Raw genomic sequence first — 22247 nt, forward strand, 5'->3', positions numbered from 1 at the left:
CAGGCTAATGGTCCTAAATTCGGTTGAGCAACTTTCATGTTCCAGAGGAACCAGCTGGGAAAACCCAACCAGCTCCTAGCAACACCTGGACTTGCTCCTAGCAGGTCTGGCTGATGGTAGTTGGCCATCTCCTAGAGGTTAAGGGCTGCTTTTCTCTTTCTCATAGCTTTGTGACCTTAAGCAAGTGATTTAACTTCTCCATGGTTCAGTTTTCTCATCTCCAAAATGAGATTACAAGAGCACCCATCTCTCCACCTCTATGATTATTATCAGTATTGAGGTAACCCATGCACAAATTTTGGGATAGTGCTTGGTATATAGTCACCTATCAATGAATGTCTTTCAAAGATTCTAAATTGCACTCTGTTTTCACACTTTAACATGTCTGGAATGGAGATGTGGTCCAAACAAAGGCTGTTTACAATGGATACTATGTGGAATTATTATTTTCAAAAGGCTCTGGTTTGGGGGACAATTCCTCTTCACCGGCAAACTGCTAAATCCATACCTGGGTGCATGGCTTTACTTTTCAACCCTTGTCACTCTCCCCACTTCTCTGGAGAATCCCTACAGGCCTCTCTCCCGGCCACGTAATTTTAGGTGCGCGGCTTCCTCAGCCAATACGGGCGGCGGCGGCAGCACTCAGGAGCTTACGGCGGCGCAGCACCCACGCGGCGGAGGCGCCGAAGCGAAACCGGCTGGTCCCCGCCCGCCCAGCCGTCAGCTGATGGGCCGCCAGCCGCGAAGACCGCCGCCGCCGCCGCCGCCGCTGCTGCTGCTGCCGCCGCTGCCGCCCCGCGAACATGGCGGCCGAGATCCACTCCAGGCCGCAGAGCAGCCGCCCGGTGTTGCTGAGCAAGATCGAGGGGCACCAGGACGCCGTCACGGCCGCGCTGCTCATCCCCAAGGAGGATGGCGTGATCACCGCCAGCGAGGACAGGTAGGGCCGGAGGGTCGTGCGTGCGGCCGAGGCGCGACGGGGGCGGCCCGGACTCCCGCCGGCGACCGGGTGTGGGGACCGTGGGGTCGGCGACCTCGTCCTTCTCTGCGTGGGGGCGTCCACGGCCCCCGGGTCCCGCGGCCTGTCGCCCCCGCCGGCCCCTCTGGCCTCTGGGGCCCCCCGCCCCGGGTCCCCGTTCGTGGGTTCTGCAAGTCTCGACCCCCGTCGCTCCCCTCCGGCCCGGGACCCCGTCCCTGTTTCGCATCTCCAGTCCGGGACACCTGTCCCAGCCCGGTCCACTGCGCTCTCCCAGCCCGAGACCCGCGTCCCTGCCACCCCCCTCCAATCCGGACCCCCATGGTAGCCCTCCAGTCCCGGACATCCCCTCCTCCTCCTTTGTGGGATTTCGCCCAGAGCTGGACGCGTCCCCTCCGCGGTCAGTTCCAAGCCGCCTTCTCTGGGAACCGGGACTGGCGGCCGGTTACCGCGGGACCCAGTGCCAGGAATTCCCTTCCTGCAACAAAACTCCAGGGGCTTTAAAACTCTTCCTTCTGCTTTACACTGGGTTTTACACCTCTTTCGCGCACAGCAGGTCCCTAGATCAGTTGTTTTTCCACAGCTGTTAGAACCACCGGAGTTATTTACAAAATAGTTTTTTTCCCTAAAAGTGACTCACTTAAGAAAAGACTTAAAATAATAATAGTAAGAGATATTTTTTAAGAAAATATTTTATTTTTATTTTTATTTTATTTTTAAGAAAATATTTTACTTTTATTTTTAAGAAAATTTGATATTTCCACTGTTAATGGAAAATCGGTTATCACTTGGCATAAAAGATTAAACTTATAGCTAAACCATGTTCATCTGTTCGCACCTAAAGTCAGCTCTATCTTGTAACAAGAAGTCTTGGGCTCACCATACTTTGGGAAACACTAATGTGACGCAATTTTGTCTTTCTACCCAAGAGGAAACTGAGGCCCATGGAGAGGCACAGAGATACTGGCATAGCCAGAAATGCATCCCAGTCCAGCTCTCTGGTCTTCCCAGGCTGTGTGATTGGACAGGAGAGAGATTATTTGTTTTAAAACTTGAACGTTTTTTAAACTCTGAAAGTTTAAAAGGCTTAGCGGCTTTATTGTGGGAATTTGGAGGAAATGACTGATGTAACTGAGAGAAACTGCGTTTCCTCGCTACAGTGAGTGGTCTTAAATGGTGATATTACAAAAGTGGAAAGGCTTTCTCGAAGAAGCCTGTCTCGTAAGGCCAGAGGCACAGTCCAGCCTTTCGTAATCTATCTTTTGAAGTCAGTAGCTTTGAGGGCCTGTCCCACATGGGAAGAGGAAACCTGAAGCCCCCAGTGTCTATTAGACCTTTGTATTTGCTTTTGAGTGAGTTTATTGTGAGCAGCCAATTTACATGTAGCTAACCTCAAACAAGGTGGGGGGTGATTGGTAGCACCTGGGTGTGGGTATGTCCCCAAGAAGGAAGTGGGAGAGAGACGGGTGCCTGCCATAGGGAGAAGAGGGGAATGTAAAAAAAAGGCAAAGGACAGAATAATGATATTTGCATGATATGAACATAGATGCAGACAACACTATACAGGTTAGCTGTCTTTATTCAGTAAAATATTTTATTCATGACTCGTGTGTTGGATAAATTGCTGAATATTTGAGATTACTGGCCAGGAGCAGTGCTGATAAATGTTTTATGAAAAGTGATTACTTAGCTGCTCTGGGACTGAAATGTTCTGGGGGAGCCTTAGATCAGCTCATTTCTTCACTGGGACACAGCAGGGTCCTGGCAGATGACTGGACCAGGTGAGAGTTGGGGCCTTGGGTTTCTAACTTGTGTTTCAGGCCCATGGAACTTCCTGGAAGATAGGACACTCTTTTCAGCAGGTGCTACACTTTATGAGATTTATGAAAGCACATGGCTATGGGATTTTTGTTGTTGTTGGATGTGGTGGTTTATTTTTACATTGTCATAAGTAGTGTCATATTCTTCAATCATTTATTCATTCACTCATTTGTGTATTTAGCAATACTGTACTTATTGAGTGCCAGGCCCTAGAGATAGAACAAGGATCGAAAGTCATAACACCTGCCCTTATATAACTTCTGAATCATTGATTTTATGGCCTCGCCTCTGACCTACTAGAACCAGCCTGTTGAGGAAACAGAACACTGACCACCCTAATTCATCAAACAAGCGTTTGTTGGATACTTATTGTGTGCCGGGCCTGTGCTAGACTAGTGGGTAGAAAAAAGTGATGCTGAAATTGGTGTTTCCAAAGGGCTGGATGGTGTGGTGAAGAGATGGCCCTGTGCTCTCAGCTACCTGGGTGCTAGGGAGACACAGAAGGGGGAGTATCCTTGGGTGAGGGCTGGGTTTCAAGGAAAGCCTCCTGGAGGAGAAGTCATTGGAGAAAGAAGTGGTCTGTGTGACCCTGGTCCAGGCAGAGGAAAAGGACAGGTGAATTTGGACTTTAGTTTGCAAGCAGTGGGAGCCCATCAAAGAGTTCAGAGCAAGCAAATGACAGGATCAGAATTTGTACTTTAGGAATAACAATAGTTAACCTTTTAAAAGTACCTTTCCTCTCAGTACAGGAGTGGACCAGTGTACCTGACTGCATCCAATCCTCACATATCCTCGTGAGGTGGGTTCAGTCACCTCGTCTTATCAGCAGTTCCAAAATTCAAAGTATTTAAAAAGTCAGATGTGTTTTCGCTTGTTTGTTTCTGAGTTAGGCCTGAAAACTCATTGATGCTAGAACTTGACCTACATAGCTGAAACTATTTGTAATCTGTATTTATCCTAGGGGTGTGAATATTCATTTGTTTTACTGCGGAAACAGCAGTGCATTTAATTGCAGGTGCTACCCTAGGCCTGGCTGGGAGGTTTACGGAACATACGGTATAGGCATCTTACTGCAATGGGCATTTGACCATTTAGAAAACTGGGGCACGAAGGACGTTGAAGTAACTACCCAAGGTCATGTAGCTAGTGAATGATGGGATTGAGATCTGAACCCAGGCCTGACTCTGAGGCCCGTTTTTTTCTGCCATGCGCCTAGTTCTCCACATTTGGAGCACCTGAGTCCAGGCAGTGTCAATGACTGACTACCCTGGCAGCAAGTGTAAAATGCTAGGATTCTGCTGTCCCCCAGATACTTGTCAATATCTGGAGACATTTTGTTGTCATAACTAGGGGAGGGTACTCGTGACTTCTAGCGGGTAGAGGTTGCTCAACATCCTGTAACACACAGGTCAGTCCCTCATGAGAAGGATTATACAGCCCCAAATGTCAGGAGTGCCGAGGCTGAGAAACCCTGGTCTAGGCTTAACGTACTTGTTTATCTGGTCTCTCTAGACACTGGTTCTCAAACTTGAGTGTGCATCAGAGTCACATGGAGATAGGTCTCGTTAAAACGCAGAGATTCTAGTTCAGTGAGCCTGGGGCGGGGCCTGAGAGCTCGCATTTCTGTCAAGTTCCCCATGCTGGTGCTGCTGGTCTAGGAATCACACTGCTGTACGCAAAAGGAGGATTATTTGTCATGGTGCTTGCCTGTGGAGGCCCACTGGGAGAGAATACTGTTTATACTTTCTTGTCTTTTTCGTCAGCTTTTGTCAGGATGTATTTGCCTGGAGTCATTTACATATACCCACCTATTTCCCAGTAAAACCAAACTATATCTGAGAGGTAAACACAGACAATCTGCCCAAGGAGTAGTAAACCATTGTGGAGTGTGCAGCTTAATTCCATCAGACCTGGAGTCACTGCTGATGGTTTGGGCAGCGAACTTAGGGGTCTAATCAGAAACCTTGAGGGGTTACTGTGCTGTGAAGTTAACAGAGAATGGTGCTAGTCTCTCATATGCATTCAGTTATATTTTGTAGAAGTAATAAGTACCCTAAGCTGTTTTGTTTAAACTTCGTTTTTCACGAAACCTTAATTAATATTTTTATTTTTATTTTTTTATTTTTTTTGGGGGGGGCATATTTTTAAATGTTATTTTTCAGTTGCTTGCACTTGCTCTTTGGAACTAGAATATTTGAGCAAGCAGAGTAGAAGAATGATACATTTGTAAAGTGAAAAAAGATATTCTTGGGTCAATGGAGTATGACTGTATTTCTAGTCAGGAAACTGTAAAAATAAAAGTAATAACCTCAGTATTACGTTTCAGAATTTGAACTACAGCAGTCTTTTCCTGGTAGGGGAAACAGAAAACGAGACTGCTTTCAGGACAGCACTGAAATGTGATGAGGCAGCAGGAACTGATTCCCCAGACAAGTTTGCTTTTTGAGCTTCTTTGCTGTGAACTGCACCAAAAATTTAGACAGTCAGTTGGTTGAAAAGGATAGAGGGCATTTTTTTAAAGGTAAAAACTTTATTAAAAGCCTTACCTGTAAGTTAAGGCTGTGGGCCTGCTGTCCTCATTTTAGAAAAATAGAGTTTGGAGAAAAACTTGCTAATACTGCTGTTTCAGGGGCCTGTAGGCCAAGATTGATTTCTGTAAGAAACTCAACTTCGTCTGGCCTAAGTCAAACAAAGAGAGAGCTCATATGTTTTACGATATTTTAGGATGTTGCTCTTAGGCTGTAAACTAGAGATTACAGAAAATCAACTTTTAAAATATTTTTGGTAGCATCTTCCTTCCTTTTTCTATTTTTGGTACACCAGCAATTTTTTTTTTCTTTCAGATCTTTTTTGGAGTATAATTGCTTTACAACGTTGTGTTTGTTTCTGCTGTACAACAGAGTGAATCAGCTATATGTATACATATATCCCCTCCCTCTTGAGCCTCCCTCCCACCTTCCCTATCCCACCCCTCTAGGTCGTCACAAAGCACCAAGCTGATCTCCCTGTGCCCTGCAGCAGCATCCTACTAGCTGTCTATTTTACTTCGGTAGTGTACATATATATCGGTGCCACTTTCTCGCCTCGTCCCATCCTGCCCTTCCCCACCGTGTCCTCAAGTCTGTTCTCTACGTCTGCGTTTTTATTCCTGCCCAGCCACTAGGTTCATCGGTACTGTTTTTCTTTTTAGATTCCATATATACACATTAGTATACAATATTTGTTTTTCTCTTTCTCACTTACTTCATTCTGCACCAGCTATTTACTTTAATTTTTTGTTTCCTTTTAGACATTTCTAAGCATATTAAGATGGTTTTAAGGAAACATTGTGTATTTACTAGCCGTTCACATGGAAACAATCTTAAATAAACAACTTGCTTTTTACCTGTTATGCTTAGGAGGAAACCTGGCATAGCTGGAAGTTTTTAATTCATATAGAAAACCAGAATGTTAACTGCTGTGTTTTTGTGTTAACTGCTGTATTTTTGTCATCATGCAACAACAGTGCCTAAAAATAGATTCTTTCATTGTTATAAAGTGAAGAAGTGAGAAGGGAGGAAGCCTGGGTGGGAAAGCATTTATTCCTCTATCATTAGTTTTTCACTGTTATTTTATTTTTATAGCATAGTTTAGAACAGATTCTAGATCCAGAATGCCCAGGTCTGAATCCCAGCCATGTGACCTTGGGCAGGTTATTTATTCTGTCTGTATCATAGTTTTTTTATCTGCAAAATGGAGATAATAACAGTACCCACCTCATAGGGTTTTGTGGGAGTTAGATGAATTCATGTGCAAAGCACTTTGAACTGTGCCTGGCACAGAGAAAGTGCTTTATATGTGTTGGCTATTACTATTTTCATTCCCATTTGTTTTCCATTTAATTGCTTTAATCTCATCAGAAGCTAAAGATGTCTGTGCTTACTGTGTCTGCAAGTGTGTGTAAATAAAATGACATTTTCCCTGTCTAAGTCGGATAATACCATTTTGGAGGTCATTTACAGAACTAAGTCCTTATAATTGTCTTTGAGTCATGCCTTTTCATCATTTCCATATTTGGTCACTTACAAGTCATATCATTTGTAAGTTTTCCCTTATAAACATCTTTGCCCTGCTGTGTTAGGAGCCCCAAGACCACCGCAAGTTTCCTTGATTCACTAGGACTGCATTTATACCATCATCCTCACAGCCATGATTTCTTACAGCAGATAGCACAAAAGAAAATCGCTGAAGGGAAAGGTATGAGGTGAAGTCTAGAGGAAACCGGGCGTGAGCTTCTAAGAGTCGTGGCCCTGTGGAGACACTCAGGAGGTGCTGCTCTCCTCCAGCAGTGTGTTATACCACGTGTGAAATACCAGCTACCAGCAAGCTGGCTAGAGACTCAGTACCCAGGGCTTTTACTGGGGCTTGGTCATGAAGGCAGCCTCTGCCTCACGCGTGCCATAATTCCAGACTCCCAGCAGTGAAGCATGTGGTCAGTGGTCTCTCAAATGTTAGTTTGAAGTCGCGGGAGGGAGGGGATATGGGGATATATGTATAAATACAGCTGATTCACTTTGGTGTACCTCAAAAGCTGGCACAAGAGTGTAAAGCAATTATATTCCAATAAAGAGCTTAAAAAAAAGTTAGTTTGAGTGAATCAATAAACAAACAAACCTGGTAGGAATGAAGAAGCATGGACCAGAATTGAAAAACAGGCTACTCTTTCTTCCTGCCTCCAACTGCTGCTTTTAGGTTAGTTTAACCTTGTGTTTCAAGACTTCTAGGCTGTGAACAGTTTGAAACTTTTTTTTTATTTTTTAAGTTCAAGAATCAATGTTGGGACTTCCTAGGTGGCACAGTGGTTAAGAATCTGCCTGCGAATACAGGGGACATGGGTTCATTCCCTGCTCCAGGAAGATCCCACATGCCACAGAGCAGCTAAGCCTGTGCACCACGACTGTTGAGCCTGTGCTTTAGAGCCCATGAGCCACAACTCTTGAGCCCTTGTGCCACAACTGCTGAAGCCTTCGCACCTAGAGCTTGTACCCCACAACAGGAGAAGCTATCACAATGAGGAGCCCGCGCACTGCAACGAAAAGTAGCCTCCACTCACTGCAACTACAGAACGCCTGTGGGCAACAATGAAGACCCAATACAGCCAGTAAATAAGTAAATAAAGTAAATAAATGAACAAATAAATAAATTTATTTAAAAAAAAAAAGAATCAATGTTGCGGGACTTTCCTGGTGGTCCAGTGGGTAAGTTGCATGCCATAACTAAGGATCCCACCTGCAGCAACTAAGGATCCCACGTGCTGCGACTAAGACCCAGTGCAGCCAAAATCAATCAATCAACCAATATTAAAAAAAAAATAGAATCAGTGTTGCATGGACTCTACATTGACTCTATCCTGTCTTGCTCCTGCTCCTCAGAGGTTGTGATAGCTTTTACCCTCCTGAGTGGCACTAAAGTCACAAAAAATAATTTTGATGCTAACAGTGAAAAGATAACTGAAGGAATGGTTCCTCAAGTAAAAAAGAAAACATCTGCAGGTAAAAAACCCAGCCATCCGGCTTCTGGAGTGGCATTCATTATTCATTTTGGGACTAGCACAGGTACCATGCACGTGCAAGTGGCCTCCCCTGCCAGGATAAAAATCTGCCTGTGACATACTCGGCAGTCTGTGAGTCACCATCATCACGGACCCTTGAAGCTGCCCAGGATTCCTTCCCTAGACTGTAGAGGGGATGACATTGTTTAATTTTAATTTTTTCTAAGCCAGTCTGATTCTCCTTTATAAAAAGGCTGGTTTCCCCACCTTTCAGTTTAGATAATCAATTCAATAAAAGTCTAGTGTTTTCCACCTTTGTTATCAAAGGAGAAAGGCTGCTTTCTGCCCCAGTAATGGAGAGGGCAGAGTTCAGGAGACTTGGCTAGAAGGAAACTGCTGTTCATTTGATAAAAGCAGATTGTACCATATCCTTTCCTTTCCCTTTTAGGCTAACATCTTAATGTTATAGAAACCACCCAGGCTACCAGAATTATGCACTTGTGTCTGTAACCCAGGAGGTATTGCCAGACTAGAGAAGAATATCCTTTGTAGTAGGTACCACAAATGTTTGATGATTTACCAAGATATAAAATAGCATCAGCAATCCTAAGAGTGACTGGAAAATCAGATTTCCCAAACTTACAATTTGTTCAGAGTTTAAAAGAAATCATGCCTGGGGCTTAATTAATTTGTAACATATGCTATACTCTGTATTCTTTTAAATCGATTTGTTGAATAACCCCTTATATCAGTTTACAATTTAAAGATGGTTAAATTGCTTTAATTTAGCTATTTGGGGATGATTAGGGTGTTTTTTGAGAACATTTTTATTTTCCTTTAAATTTTTTATTTTTAAAAAATATTTATTTAATTAGGCTGTGCCGGGTCTTAGTTGAGACATGCGGACTTCTTAGTTGCAGCATGCATGTGGACCTAGTTCCCCGATCAGGGATCGAACCTGGGCCCCCTGCATTGGGAGTGCGGAGTCTTATCCACTGGACCACCAGGGAAGTCTCCCGAGAACTTTTTTTAAAAGAGCTGGTTTTAGAAATGCTGATGTGTCAGGCGATTGGCCTTGTGATTTTACAGAAACACTTGTGTGCTATTTGAATCTATTTGTCAAAGTGTGGGCATGATTTTCAAGGTAATCATACCAGAAAATAAAATGTATTGAACCCAAATGTATGTTCTCGTGGAGTTATAGGTTTGAAAATGGTATTAATCATGACTTACACAAGTTGCCTCCTAGTTTAAAAGCCAGTGCTTTTCAGAAGAAAAATTATGCTTTGAATCTGTCTTTGTTCTACTATGTTGTAGCTTAAGTGGATGAGGCTTTATAGACTTGGTGATTTCCTAAAATATATTTTTAACTTGCTTTTAATCAGCTCTTTGAGAGAGTCAAACAAAGGTACTAGAAGAAATAAAAGGAGCCTCTGTGCTCCTCATCAGGAATATTTTTGAGCAGATCACAGATTAATCTCCCTGGAATAAGTACTTCTTTCTTAAAAAAACCTGTAGTTTTTAGTCTTTTTCTGTGCCTACTGTAGTAAGGTAAAAGAACATACAGAATTATTATCCTCGATAGACAGTATGAAAATATTGAATAATATTTAATTAAGAGTAATGACTTCACTTATGCTTTTATAATAACATCTTCAGTTTCTTGGGACTCAAATTAGCATCTGAGCAAAGTGAGGATCCTAGAGTTCAGTTAAAAGTTAAAGTGGACTTATGTGTTTACTCAGCACTCTGAAATTCTTGACACTCGGTCAGTGCCAAATGCTGTTTTTTACTTCCAGTTTTAAGGTCAGATTCCTAACTATTCTTAAAGATATACTACTTGGAATGGATAGCATTGTATCTGTTAGCTGTTGCTGTGTCGCAAACCGCCCGAAAATTCAGTGGCTTAAAACAAGTGTAATCATTGCTCATAAGCCTGTGGGTCACCTGGACAGTCCATCTAGTAACAGCCAGGCTCACTTATACATGTGTTGGCCCTGCTCATCATAGCCGGTCTCTTTTACGTGGCTTGCTAGCCTCAGACTAGTGGAGGATGGCTTCACCTGGCACTGTGGGGCTCTCTTCTGTGTGCTTTCTCATCCTCCAGCAGGCTAGCCCCTCTTGTTCATGTAACCATGGCAGGCTTCCAGGAGAGGGGCTCTTTACTCAGAGCTGGCACTGCATTGCTACAACCACATTCTTTTGGCCAAAGCAAGTCACAAGGCAGCCCATTTTCAAGGTCAGAGAAACAGATTCAACCTCTTGATGGGGAGAGCTGCAAAGCCACATTATAAAAGGCATTGATGCAGGGAGGGGTAAAGAATTGGGTGCGTTTTTTGCAATTGACTGCCCCAAGCACTTACATATTGTATTGCATACTGTAATTGATGTTGAGATAGTGAGAGATTTTGTTAGAATCACTGTTCCTGTTTAGCACAGAAGTCAGGATTTTTTTGAACTAAGTGAGAATTTTGGAGTTAGGCCTATGCTTTTCCACATTCTGCATTTATTTGGAGAAAAAAGGAATTTAATGCTTCGTGTTTCCTTATTGTGTATGAGTTACTGCTTTGGAGGATAAAATGTAGAGTTTTCTGAATGCCCTTAAAAATTGTTTTATGTATTAATTAATTACCATATAAAGCTTCTTTGCTTTAAATTCTCACTTTGGTAATGTTTCAAAATGTGAATTTCCATCACCTTCTGGCAGAATAAGTAGACAGAGTCAGAAAATCTGGTCCGGCGCTGCTGTGGGTTTGTTTGATTTTAGGACTTTCTTCCTCCTGGCTTCTGCATCCCTAAGTATAAAACAGAGGTCTTGCTGCCATCTTTGCCAGGAGGATGTGGCATCATCTGCTCCACAAACCACAGCTTTTCTAGACTCCTGATGACGGGCAGAAGGTGGGAGGTAGCGTTGCCTGTACCACTGGGGCTCCTCGTCCGTGAACCTGAAGAAGTTAAGCGGGGGCACGTTTGTGAAGAGGCACGGTTTACTGCCTTGTATTCTTCAGGCCACCAGGTCCGGGGCTTTTTGGTGTCCTCACTCTCCTGCCTTTCTGCACCATGCTTCTTCGCCCAGCTCTGCCCCTGCTCACTGCTCCCGGGGAGTGGCTGATGCTCTCAAGGCCCCGTCCACGCAGGCCTGCCTCACCCCTCTGCGTTGACCTCCACGGGTGCATGGGATCCCCTGACAGAACCTCTTAGAATCTGCCGCACTGAAGAAGGAAGGTGGTCGTGCCCTGTTTGAAACGGCCTCTGATTCTAGTGCCTGCAGCTGCGCCAGAGCGTCAGCCTGATCCCTGTTTTACTTCTCAGCCTCACGTGCTCTCAGTGGTAAGGATTTAGCGGGCACACTCCCAGGGAGCGGACGGTTTTTACATTTAGAATCTAAGATAGCGACACTTGAAAATCAGACAAAATAAGTCCTTGTGTGCCTCAAGGCTTATGAGGAGGTGTTTAATTGTTGGTGGCCCTGCTGTTCTTCTGCTTCTCAGCTGCTCCACATCTTTTCTCTGGGGACCAGCCCACCCTGGGAGCCAGAGTCCTTGTCTGCCCCACAGGTATGTTCCCTTCTGTCCTTCTTTCTGCCCCGATCAACCTCCTTGCCCTCCCTGCCCAGGCCAACTCAGTGTAGTTACGGAATTTAGTTCTATCATCTTATATTAAGCTCAAAAAAAAAATTATTATAAACATTTTTTTCTTGGTTCCATGGTCTTCATAACTAATTTTAATGACTAGGCTATTGAATTACTATGTTATTAATGCATTTCATTATTTAACATTTTCCCCTAATTTTTGCTCCTTTCAATAATGCTCATATGAACTTTTAAAAATATATAGTTCTTTTTTTTTTATCTTCTAGTAAAAAATGTCTTCAGAATCAGTTGCCAAGCCTGGAATTCCTAAATCAGTGTGTTGTTGCTGTCGTCCTCATCCTCATCATCATTATTGTTATTATTATTAGGCAGGAAATGTGTTTCTCACTAAATGGGGCAAAATTCTTGCCAAAGAATTAATTCTAACGTACAGTGCTGACAGAAGATCGCGAGAACCCTAGAAATGGCATGCTGTTATTGCTTTCAGTCGTTCCTTCGCTTAGCCCTGCCCGGCAGTACATTTTAAACACATCTCAGTCTGAAGTACTTAAAGAAATGCTCCAACTCCGGCATTTCATTTATCTAGAAAATAAATGGGTGGTGGTCCACCATGTTGAACAGCGAGATAAGGTGATGGTTTGATGTGCATACAGGGGATTGTAGTCTTACCGAGAGACCGCCTCTCATCTCTCCAGGGAAAACCCTGCAGTCCATGCTTCTCAAACTAAGAGGGCAAAGGAGACTGATGGTAGAGCCCTCCGCGGGGACCGCAGGAGCGTGGGGAAGTTTGAAAAGCACTTATGTAGGCTCTGAAAGAAATGACACATTTCCTTTCTAAGTACCTTTTGGAAAAATATCAGGCTATTGTTTTTAAAATAACTTAAAAATAGAACTTGACAAAGATGAACATGTTTCTAAGGTTCTGGTTTTAAGGAAAGACTTTTTTTCCAAATTGACGCTGTCTTGGAACATCAAACAAAATCCCTTACTAGAAAAATGGTAGAGTGAGCAGCAAGCAGAACATGAAATGAGTTTAGGTGAGTGGGTGTAAAGCTGTCAAAATAGTGAAGGGAAAGTGAAGTTGTTTTATCTCAGTCAGGGGGTGGCTTAGCCATTCATCTAGGCAGAACATATTGTGGCTCTTGTAAAAATAAAGCCATCTGATCTTGACGTTTTGGTGATTATACAGTTCATTAATGTCATCCTAGAGTATTTAATAGTTTGCTCCTGTAAAGTGTTGCTAAACTGCATTATTGTGAATAGTAGATTCTGTTTCCAATTTACTAAATAGTAAATTATTTTAGTCTGTGGAATTTGTTGAGTTTTTTAAAATAAACAGCTCAACTTAAGGCTGTTTTTATAACCATTTTTTAAACCAATAAGACATGTTCTGAATATAATACAAAACAAATTTCTACATTACTTAGTAGAAATTGTACAACTTTGTTTAATATCATAGTTTCTTGAGAGTGCTGGAGTATTAGGAGTTAAAGTTAATATTGTTTTGATTTTATCTCAGAAGTGGGAGATTTTAATGTGTTGCCCAAGGAAGGAAAAGAGTATGGCTTGGAAAAGAGAAGGAAGGGTATTCTAGGTAGAAAGTGTGAGTGCAGGGGTAAAGCCAACTATCAAGGTCAACTGCCTCATTTAGAACCTGATTCCCAAGCAAGGATGGGCTTAGCCTGGATGTGATAAATAATTTTCAAATGAAATACCCCAAGAAATAATTTCAGTCTTACCAAATTCTAAGTGTGTCAGCTGGGTGCAGACCAAATGGTAGTAACTGATATTTGTCCTCCAGAGGAAATACTGCTGCGTTTCAAAGATGCTGGGGTCTGGGTAGGTCCCATTTTGACCTTGGGCTAGTGTAAATATCATTCTGAAGCTGCATGAAGTTAAAATTTGACTTTTCCAGGTTAGGTGATTGGATGGAAGAGACAACCTTTAGGGTTTCCTGCTCACAGCGACTTCTCGGCTGTTTGAAATCACTCTTCTTTCAAGAGGACACAGGGAAGAGCACGTGCCACTGACGCAGTCATGACCCACAACTTTTGGGGTTGATTTGGGGGATTTTAGACTAGTCGGCATTCTGGTCTTTAGCCCCTTAAAAAAAAAGGGACAGATAGGTTTAATCCCTTTGAGTGAATGGAAGCGCTGCATGGCACCCTCACCTTCAAGTGCCTTGGCCTTTGCTGTCCTGTCTTTGCAAGTGGAGTAAAATCCTTGAGCAGATCTATTGCTTAGGGCAGAGTTGCCTTTAATTTCTTATGACTCCTGTTTCATCCCCTACGTTGAACATAAATAATGAAATGAATTCATAAACGTTCTGTACTAAGTAACATAAAATGTAGTCAACAAAAGGTAATATTGTGTTAATAGTTCAGGCCCAAGGATCATCATTATAAGCTTGTATTGATTAATTTAGGTGAGGGAGGTCATGCTGAAATGGTACCCATCCTGTGTATGCTGCCCAGCTGTACTACTGCCTGGAGAGAAAAGTCCTTGGTAGGGTGGTGAGGGAGGAGGACTTAGCATGTAACCTGAGTTCGGCGTATTTGGGGCACCTGAGGATGACAGCTTGCTGGGATGCAGGTCAGGGTCTGGGAATCATAAGTGTGTCAGTTGAACCCCTGATTTGAGACACTCAGTGGTAGGGTCTGGGAATCATAGGTGTGTCAGTTGAACCCCTGATTTGAGACACTTATTGGTAGGCTCTGAGCACAGGGGCAGTGGGACGCATGGCTTCTTGGGAGATGTAGCCAGTAGTCGACATGCCCAAGGTGGACCAGAGGGAAGAGCCCACCACGTAACCTGAGAGGAGGCTGCACTGAGGCATGAGTGATGAGGGCTGGACGTTGGCGGGCGTGCTGAGAACAGAGACAAGGGCCAGTGTCCCAGGTGGGCATTACTGCTTACTTCTTCAAAAACAAGCAAAAACAAGCAACACCACTATCACACCTAAAGAAATGAACAGTATTTTTTAATATCAAATATCTAGTCAGTGTTCATATTTTAAGTTGTTTCATGGTAATATATGTATATTTAACCATTTGATTGAATCAGAATCTAAATAAGTCTGCACATTGTAATTGCTTGATGTGTCTGTTAAACATCTTTAGTCATAGCCTGGTCCTCCACCTCTATTTTTTCTCCCTTGCAAAATTCATGTTGAAGAAACTGGGTCATTTGTCTTTAGAGTTTCCTGTAGTCTTGATTTTTGTTGACTGTACCCCGGTGGTGGTGTTTATTGTGCTTCTCTGCATTTCTTATAGGTTGATAGTTGGATCTAGAGGTTTGACCAGATGTATTGTAAAATAAAGTTGGTACCATACTGCACTTATTTGTGTAGGGCTTTTACTTAACATTGTATCATGAAGATTTTCCCATGCCATTAAGTATTTTTCATAGCTTCATTTAACTGGTTGCAAACTAGAAAGATCTGTTCCATGAAAATATCTTAACCTTAAACCTTTAATTTTTAGAATAAAACTAAATAATCATGAACAGTAACCAAGAGCCCACAAATAATAACAGAGTAGTTTAAACGTTGCCTCAAAGAGTGTCAAATTTTGATATAAGATGTCGAACTACAAATTGTAAGAAGTATAGGTCTGTTCACAGATGCTTTAGTCTGATCTTCCTCCCTCTTTCCCTTTTAATTTTGATGTGAACTTGAACTTTCTAGAACTTCCTATCACAATGTAGGCGCTCATGAGTTGGCCTGAGTGTCTTGCCTTGTGAACCTTGTCATGTAGGAGCTTGTTTAATGGTGCTTGAATGAAGAGACTGTGTCCGAGAGTCTTCCTGGTTTCCCGTGCTATGTCTGCATAGTGTATTAGTACCTGCTTGACTGCAAACAACAAATGTAATTCAGATTCACTGAAGCCACTGAGGGTGTTTATGGTGAGGATGCTGGGGCATCTGCCTCACAGAACCTAAATCTAGGAAAGTAGCAGCTTCAAGAGCAGCTGGCATGTGGGACTCTCCACCTGGACTCTCTCCAGCTCCTGCTTATCCTCATAGGTCAGTTTCATTCTTTACATTTTATTAATATACAGAATTCTCCAGTCTAAATTGCAAAGTGTGTGACTACTGGAGACATGCTGATCTATTTCTCTCTCTCCGGGTTTCCTATTTCCCAGGGAAGGAACTGACTGATCCCATTTCTGGTCTGGCCAGTTGTTATCAGAGGCGGGATGTAGAGAAAAATTCTGAGCGATTGAAGTTGGTGAAAGGTTCCATCATGACCAGTTAGCAGTGGTTGGAAGATGGGGCGTGTTGTACAAATGGCTGTTCCTACACTAAGGCCTGTATCCAGTTCACATATAAAATAGCATGATGCCTGCTGTGCTGCTAGGTCATCTTATTTATTTGGATGAATGAAGGTCAACAGCTAGTCTTTATTTGCTTTTATTAAGGTCTAGTCATTTACAATAGTCTGTAAGATCTTAAGTACAGCTGGGCAACTTCTGACAAATGCACACACCCATGCCCACCTACTCCCCAGAGCCTTGCCGTGGCCCCAGGAAGTTCCCTCGTATCCCTTTGCTGCATTCTGCCCTCATCCCCAGAGCCAACCACTATTCCAGTTTTTATCCTCACAGACCAGCTTTGCTTCTCTTAAACGTCAAACAAAATGGACACGTATAGTGTCAGCATTTAGCCTTAATGTATTTTAGTTCAAGGTTGTAAACATTAATTTGGTGCTGGCTGTGGGCCAGAATCTGTGCTGCTGTTAGAAATACAAGAGTGGAACAGAGCTGACAGTAAGGGACACTGAGATACTTAGGAGTCATTGCGAAGGCAGAGCACAGCTGTGCCGGAAAAGGCTGCGATTGTCCTACTCAGAAGAGGAAGAGGCCCAGAGCTTCCTGGAGGTTCCCTGAGCACAGGAGAGATCTTCCTTACTGTTATTGTGAATAAGCCAGAATATTAAACCTTGGCTATTTTGGTCGTGTGTCATTTTCCTGCCCATGTCCAGGATTTCCTCATCTCCCTGTGTGTGTTCTGGTAAAAGGAGAGTCCCAGACACTAGTGTGAAAGGATTTCCCTACGGGGCTGAGACTGGGAGTTGTGTGTGAACGAGCAGTGGTGCGGGCTCTACTTTGTATACGTCTCTTCCAGTTCTCCAGAAGCGTTTTCTTTCCGTTTACGTCTCCTACTCTCATTTGGCTGAGACAGCCAAGGGACCAAGTTTGCAGTTTGTTGCCCAGGAAAGTAGTTAATAGTTCTCAGCTTTCTTTGTATATCATTATATAATGAGCATTTTCCATATTATTAAAGTTATTTAGAATCCTGACTCCTAGTTACTGCATAACTTACCATATATGGACATACTGTAGGTAACTATATAGAATGTGTGTGTGTATACACACATATATACTAGTATAAAATATACTATATACTCTGTGTGTGTGTGTGTGTGTGTATTTGTCTAATTTGTCCAGTTGATTCATGTTTATAAGGTCAATGGAAAATAGTATTGAAAGTAAAATAAAAAGTTTGCTTGGAGCAGAAAAGAAGATAAAATTATTAAAGGCTACTCGTTTTTTTCTTTTCTTTTCTCCACAGAACTATCCGAGTATGGCTGAAAAGAGACAGTGGTCAGTACTGGCCCAGCATTTACCACACGATGGCCTGTGAGTAGCCGAACTGTTCCACCTGAGGAAAATGTCTCTGATACCTTTGATGATTTAAATTTCAAAATTCCTGATTAAAAAGTGCTGCTGGATTTCAAAATGAGCTTCTTAGTTGCCTAATACCTCTGACAGGCTGTGTTAAACTGCAGGAAAACTTCCTTCCTCTTGCAAAGGAAGCTGAGTCTACTGGCTTAACGGAAGCAGACTTGAACAAAACTTGAAAAAAAATAAACAGAAGAGGAAAGCGCCCTCCCATCTCCCCCATTTTCCTTTGTCTTCATTTTGCCAGCTTATATTAGTAGTAACTTTCTACTTGGTGATCGCTGACACTAAAACGTGGCTCTGAACACTCCTCTGCCTTGTAACCGGCCTTTTGCCCAACTTTGTCGTGAACTCAGGGTGCTGTTGGGAGATTTGGTCAAAAGCACAACACATTCTAAATGGAGATTTTTCTCAGTAGTCAAATACGTTCTAAAAATAAACCCAGAAGATAAAGCTTTTGCACTGAGATTTTAGAACAGCCCTGAGATGCAGTGACATAAAATTACATTTAAATCCTGCCCTTCCTGCAGATCTAAGCAGCTTTGCATCCTTCTCTCCCACTTCTCCATCCTTTATTGAAGAAAGTGCCTGGATACCACCCAGGCCCAAGCTGGGGTCGAGTCTTGCCACCCCCAGTGGCCACACGGAAGGCATCCATAGCTGCTTTTTTTCCTGGTGGTTTGGGTGCTTAATGAGGGGTTTTCCTCAGTTAAGGTTTCGATATTCAGAGATCCTCTGGGGAAAGACAAAGGCTCTGGGGCAAGCTTGATGGTTTGTTACTGAAGACTGTTGTGAAATTCTCTAAAGAAGAGTGTTTGCCAGTTCCAGATGCTGTGGACACTGTTCGCAGCTCCCTTAAGAGTTATTCCAGGGGCTGTGGACTTTCTTACAAGCACAGAGCTGCCAGTTATTCAGCAAATTCCATATAATCAGCTTGAGTCATCCTTCCAAGCACCTCCTTTCTTGGCTAGCACTTTCTCATTTGCACATTTATTGCAGGGTATATGCAGGATTTAGATCCTATAAACACTAGTAGATTATCAGAATTTTCATTTGTTCCACCTTCTGCTGACAGCTTGGGCAGGCTGGTTATCTTCTCTGTCTTGATAACCATTCAGTGAAAATGAAGTGAACATCTTGGAATACTTGTTTAGGGCTAACTATAAAAGGAACCATAAAACTGTACCATATGTAGCATGTTAAGAATACCTGAAATCCTAATCATGATGTATTGTGCCAGGCAGTAGTACCTCCTGTCCCGTGTCCACATGTATCCTTGGTTACTCAGTGTGAAATTCAGAGTGGCTGTCGTCTTATCAATGTGCTTATGGAGCCTGTGTGATAAATTTACTTTGGGATTTTGGGGGAGCAGGGCAGAGGTAGGTGGGACAGCCTGGGCCTCTGAGTCTGTCCTTCATCCAGCTGAAAAATAAGAGGCTTCTCTTAGAAGGATAACTCCTTACTTCCACTGACCCAGTGATAGATCCGATAGCCGGGAATAGCAACAGCCCGGGGACCTGCTGCCAGTGCTGGGGGATGTTTTGCCGTCTTTGTGGACAGTCTTGTTAATGCTGTTGCTGTTATTCCTCCCTCCTCTCCATTCCCTACACGTCGTATTCTGACCACAGCTCAGTCTCCTTCAGACCTCAGCCTTGGAGTTCATGCTGTTTAGAACAGAGAGACTGAGATAGATTTTTGTCCAGTGTTTAGTTCAGTGACTCTTTGGCTTGTATTTCCCCCACATATTTAGTTCACTTTATAATTGATTTCTCTCCCAGGGCACCAGAACCTAGCAGTAGGAGTGCACACTCTTCCTTGGCTTTTGGGTCTTAGGGACATGGCTTTGCTCTCTCTGTTGCTGTCCCAAGCTGTCTTGGCCTAACTGTATCCTCCGGAAGTAGCTCCCAGCACAGTGTGGCTGGAAAGACCAGTAAAAACAGGAAAGAACAGGCACAGCATCTCTGCTGCGGGTGACTGACACCCTTGTGTTTGTATCTACACACATACAGCCTGTTGCTTCCAGATGCCTCTTTATCACCTCTATCTGGAGCAGTGTCCGCTGATGAAATTGCAAGAACACTTCCAGAAGAAAACAGAATGAATGAATGTTGAGAAATAACTGCTTATCTGTTTTAGGATGACTTTTAAAATTAAATTTGAAATGAGAGGAAAAGTGCCATGTTGGTTTTACAAACTATATGCAAATTAACCAGTTGAGGACACTTTAGTGGTCCACCAATTTAAACTGTTTCCTGTGACCTAACAGATGTGATCAGTAAGCAAAACCTTAGAATATTGCTGTACATGGACCAATTATGATTCAGAACGTTACCTCACATAACACAAATAACTTTAAGAATCCACTTTAGCTGAAGAAAAATGAACTCTTAGTTTCTGTATCTACTTTGTGCCTCATGCATTTTTTTTTTTTTGGTACTATTTTATGAAATCATCACAACAGCTATACAAGGTAGGTGATATTTTCACCATTTAGTAGACAAGGAAACTGAGGCCAGAGGTTGGAATTCCAGTTCACACCCATCTGGCTCCAAAACTGTGCTGCTCACCACAGCATGGGGTGGATCCACAAACTTTTTCTGCAAAGGACCAGACATAAATATTATACTTTGTGAGCCAAAGAATCTCTGTGGCAACTTCTCCCCTCTGCCATTGCAATACAGAGGCAGCCATAAGGAATGCATAAATGAAAGAGCCTGACTGTATTCCAGAAAACGCTTTGTTTATAAAACTAGAGTTTTAAGCATATGATTTTGGACTGCAATGGTGCCTTTTTAAAAGGTCACTGGTTTGAAAGATGATTTGTGTTTTGCTTGTTTATAAAAGTATGTGAACATTCACATTTAAAAAAAAATTATAGTTTAATCTCAGTAGAAGCTTCCCTTCTAGGAAAGAAGCCAGGACATTTTTAGATACAAAACAAATAAACTAGGGAGGCATCTTTTTAAATGTGAGAGTTTCCTAGCCTTATAAAATTACTCAGCATGTTGTAATTTTTACACAAGAGGTTTTAAATATCTATGTACAGTTAGTTATAGAATTGGGCATAAAAGGAATTGAAAAGGAGCTTAAAACTAAAGCATTAAGATTTAGTACCAACTGAAAAGCAAGCAAAAATCATGACTGTGGATCTTGAAAATCATCAAAGAGATTTGATTTGTCAAAGGTAATTTTATGCGAGGTTATTAAAAAGCACTTTGCATGAAAATACATATATCTTTGTGGTTATAATTCTTAAACACGATCATTCTTTGTAGTTTCAAACATCAGTGCAGTGGATAAGGGTGTACAGACTTGTAGTCAATTCTGATTGTTTTGTGTAGAGACAGTTTTGGTATCTACATTTCAACCAGAGAGTTCTTTGAATGCAGTTGAAATAATCTTTCTCTATAGTATGATCATGCAGCTAACTGTGTTTCTGCCATTGAGTACAATTCAGCATTGTAGTTTATTTCTTCCTTTGGTGGAGAATATCAGCCATTGTCGTTAGAGAACTTTAAACTGTTTTCAAACAGTAACTTCATTTATATGATTTTTCTCTTTTACTTTTTTGTAAGAAGTTTTATTTCAAAGTAATCTCAAGTTTGTTTTTTTCTGGCATGCATTTGTTTCCATGGTCAATTAAAATTCTTAAGGCTGAAGTGAACCCAGACATTTCTTTTGCAAATGTTCCATTTTCTAAATCACTTTAATTCTGATTTTTAGCAGAGGAGACAATTTAGAGTTTCTCCTTTCTGAAACGCATTCCCTGGCCCATGCTTTCTGGAAGAAGAATAGGTAGAACCTGGAAGAGGCGATGCATGCATGGGAAGAGCGGGGGCTGTCCCAGTCACATGACACTGCTGTGGACAAAGAAACATGTCTACCCCTCACAGCTCATTGCCACAAACTGGAGTTGTATGAGTCATTGCAAAACGGAACATTTTTTCGACCCTTGGGAAAAAAGAAGTAATCCCAAAGTGGCTTTCCCAGCTTGCTCACATACCACGGAAAGGGAACTGTGGTGCTGGGAACCCTCCTTTCCACAGATGCCAGGTGCTGTTTTACCTGCGATGGGGGACGGGGAGGGGGAGGATGACCTGCGGAGCTGGAGGGGCAGATCACCTCCTCTAAGCACTGGTCCCCAGACCTTTCCAGAAACAGGTAGGAATTTCAGTGAGATGAAACTTCATGCTAGCTCATTTCACCCAAAGGTATAAAAGTAACTTGGAAGATTGTTAAGGTTAACATTTTCAACTAAAACAACACAAAGAATTTTAATAATTTTTTTTAATAAAGCATTTTTGCTCTCTTTTGTTAAGCCTGAGTTGTTTAGCTCTTTGTAGTAGTGTACCTTGAACAATGACTTAACGTGCTTAGCTTTGCTCATAAGGTGGTCTTTGTCTTTCTGCAGCTCCTTGCTCCACCATGGCCTACCATCATGACAGCAGGCGCGCATTTGTGGGCCAGGATAACGGAGCCGTGATGGTAGGTAGCTTCCAGAGTGTATCCATTATACTGACCTCCCCGTGTTCACTCCTGTTGGGCAGTTTAAATAAAGCTAACAATGAATGCCTGATTGTTTGGCATTAGAAAATGTTTCATTCAGTACAAATGTTAGGCCTAAAAATGGATTGATTTTAGTTAAC

The 22247-nt window shown here is 42.5% G+C and overlaps 1 protein-coding gene across 2 annotated transcripts in view; it reads left to right on the forward strand.

Moving 5' to 3' along the window:
• Positions 1 to 697: 697 nt before the first annotated feature.
• Positions 698 to 22247, forward strand: part of WDFY1 (WD repeat and FYVE domain containing 1) — a 50709-nt gene continuing 29159 nt past the window's right edge. Inside the window, exons 1-3 of one of the 2 annotated variants that reach the window (XM_057745527.1) lie at positions 698 to 940; positions 17492 to 17559; positions 22013 to 22086. In XM_057745527.1, the coding sequence (XP_057601510.1) occupies positions 804 to 940; positions 17492 to 17559; positions 22013 to 22086 (279 nt within the window). In that variant the 5' untranslated portion in view covers positions 698 to 803. Of the gene's footprint in view, positions 941 to 16117; positions 16227 to 17491; positions 17560 to 22012; positions 22087 to 22247 lie in introns of those variants that run through there. The other variant, XM_057745528.1, reaches the window with a different exon arrangement.

This window comes from Hippopotamus amphibius, chromosome 8 (genome assembly GCF_030028045.1).
Source record: "Hippopotamus amphibius kiboko isolate mHipAmp2 chromosome 8, mHipAmp2.hap2, whole genome shotgun sequence".
Classification (NCBI taxonomy): Eukaryota; Metazoa; Chordata; class Mammalia; order Artiodactyla; family Hippopotamidae; genus Hippopotamus; species Hippopotamus amphibius.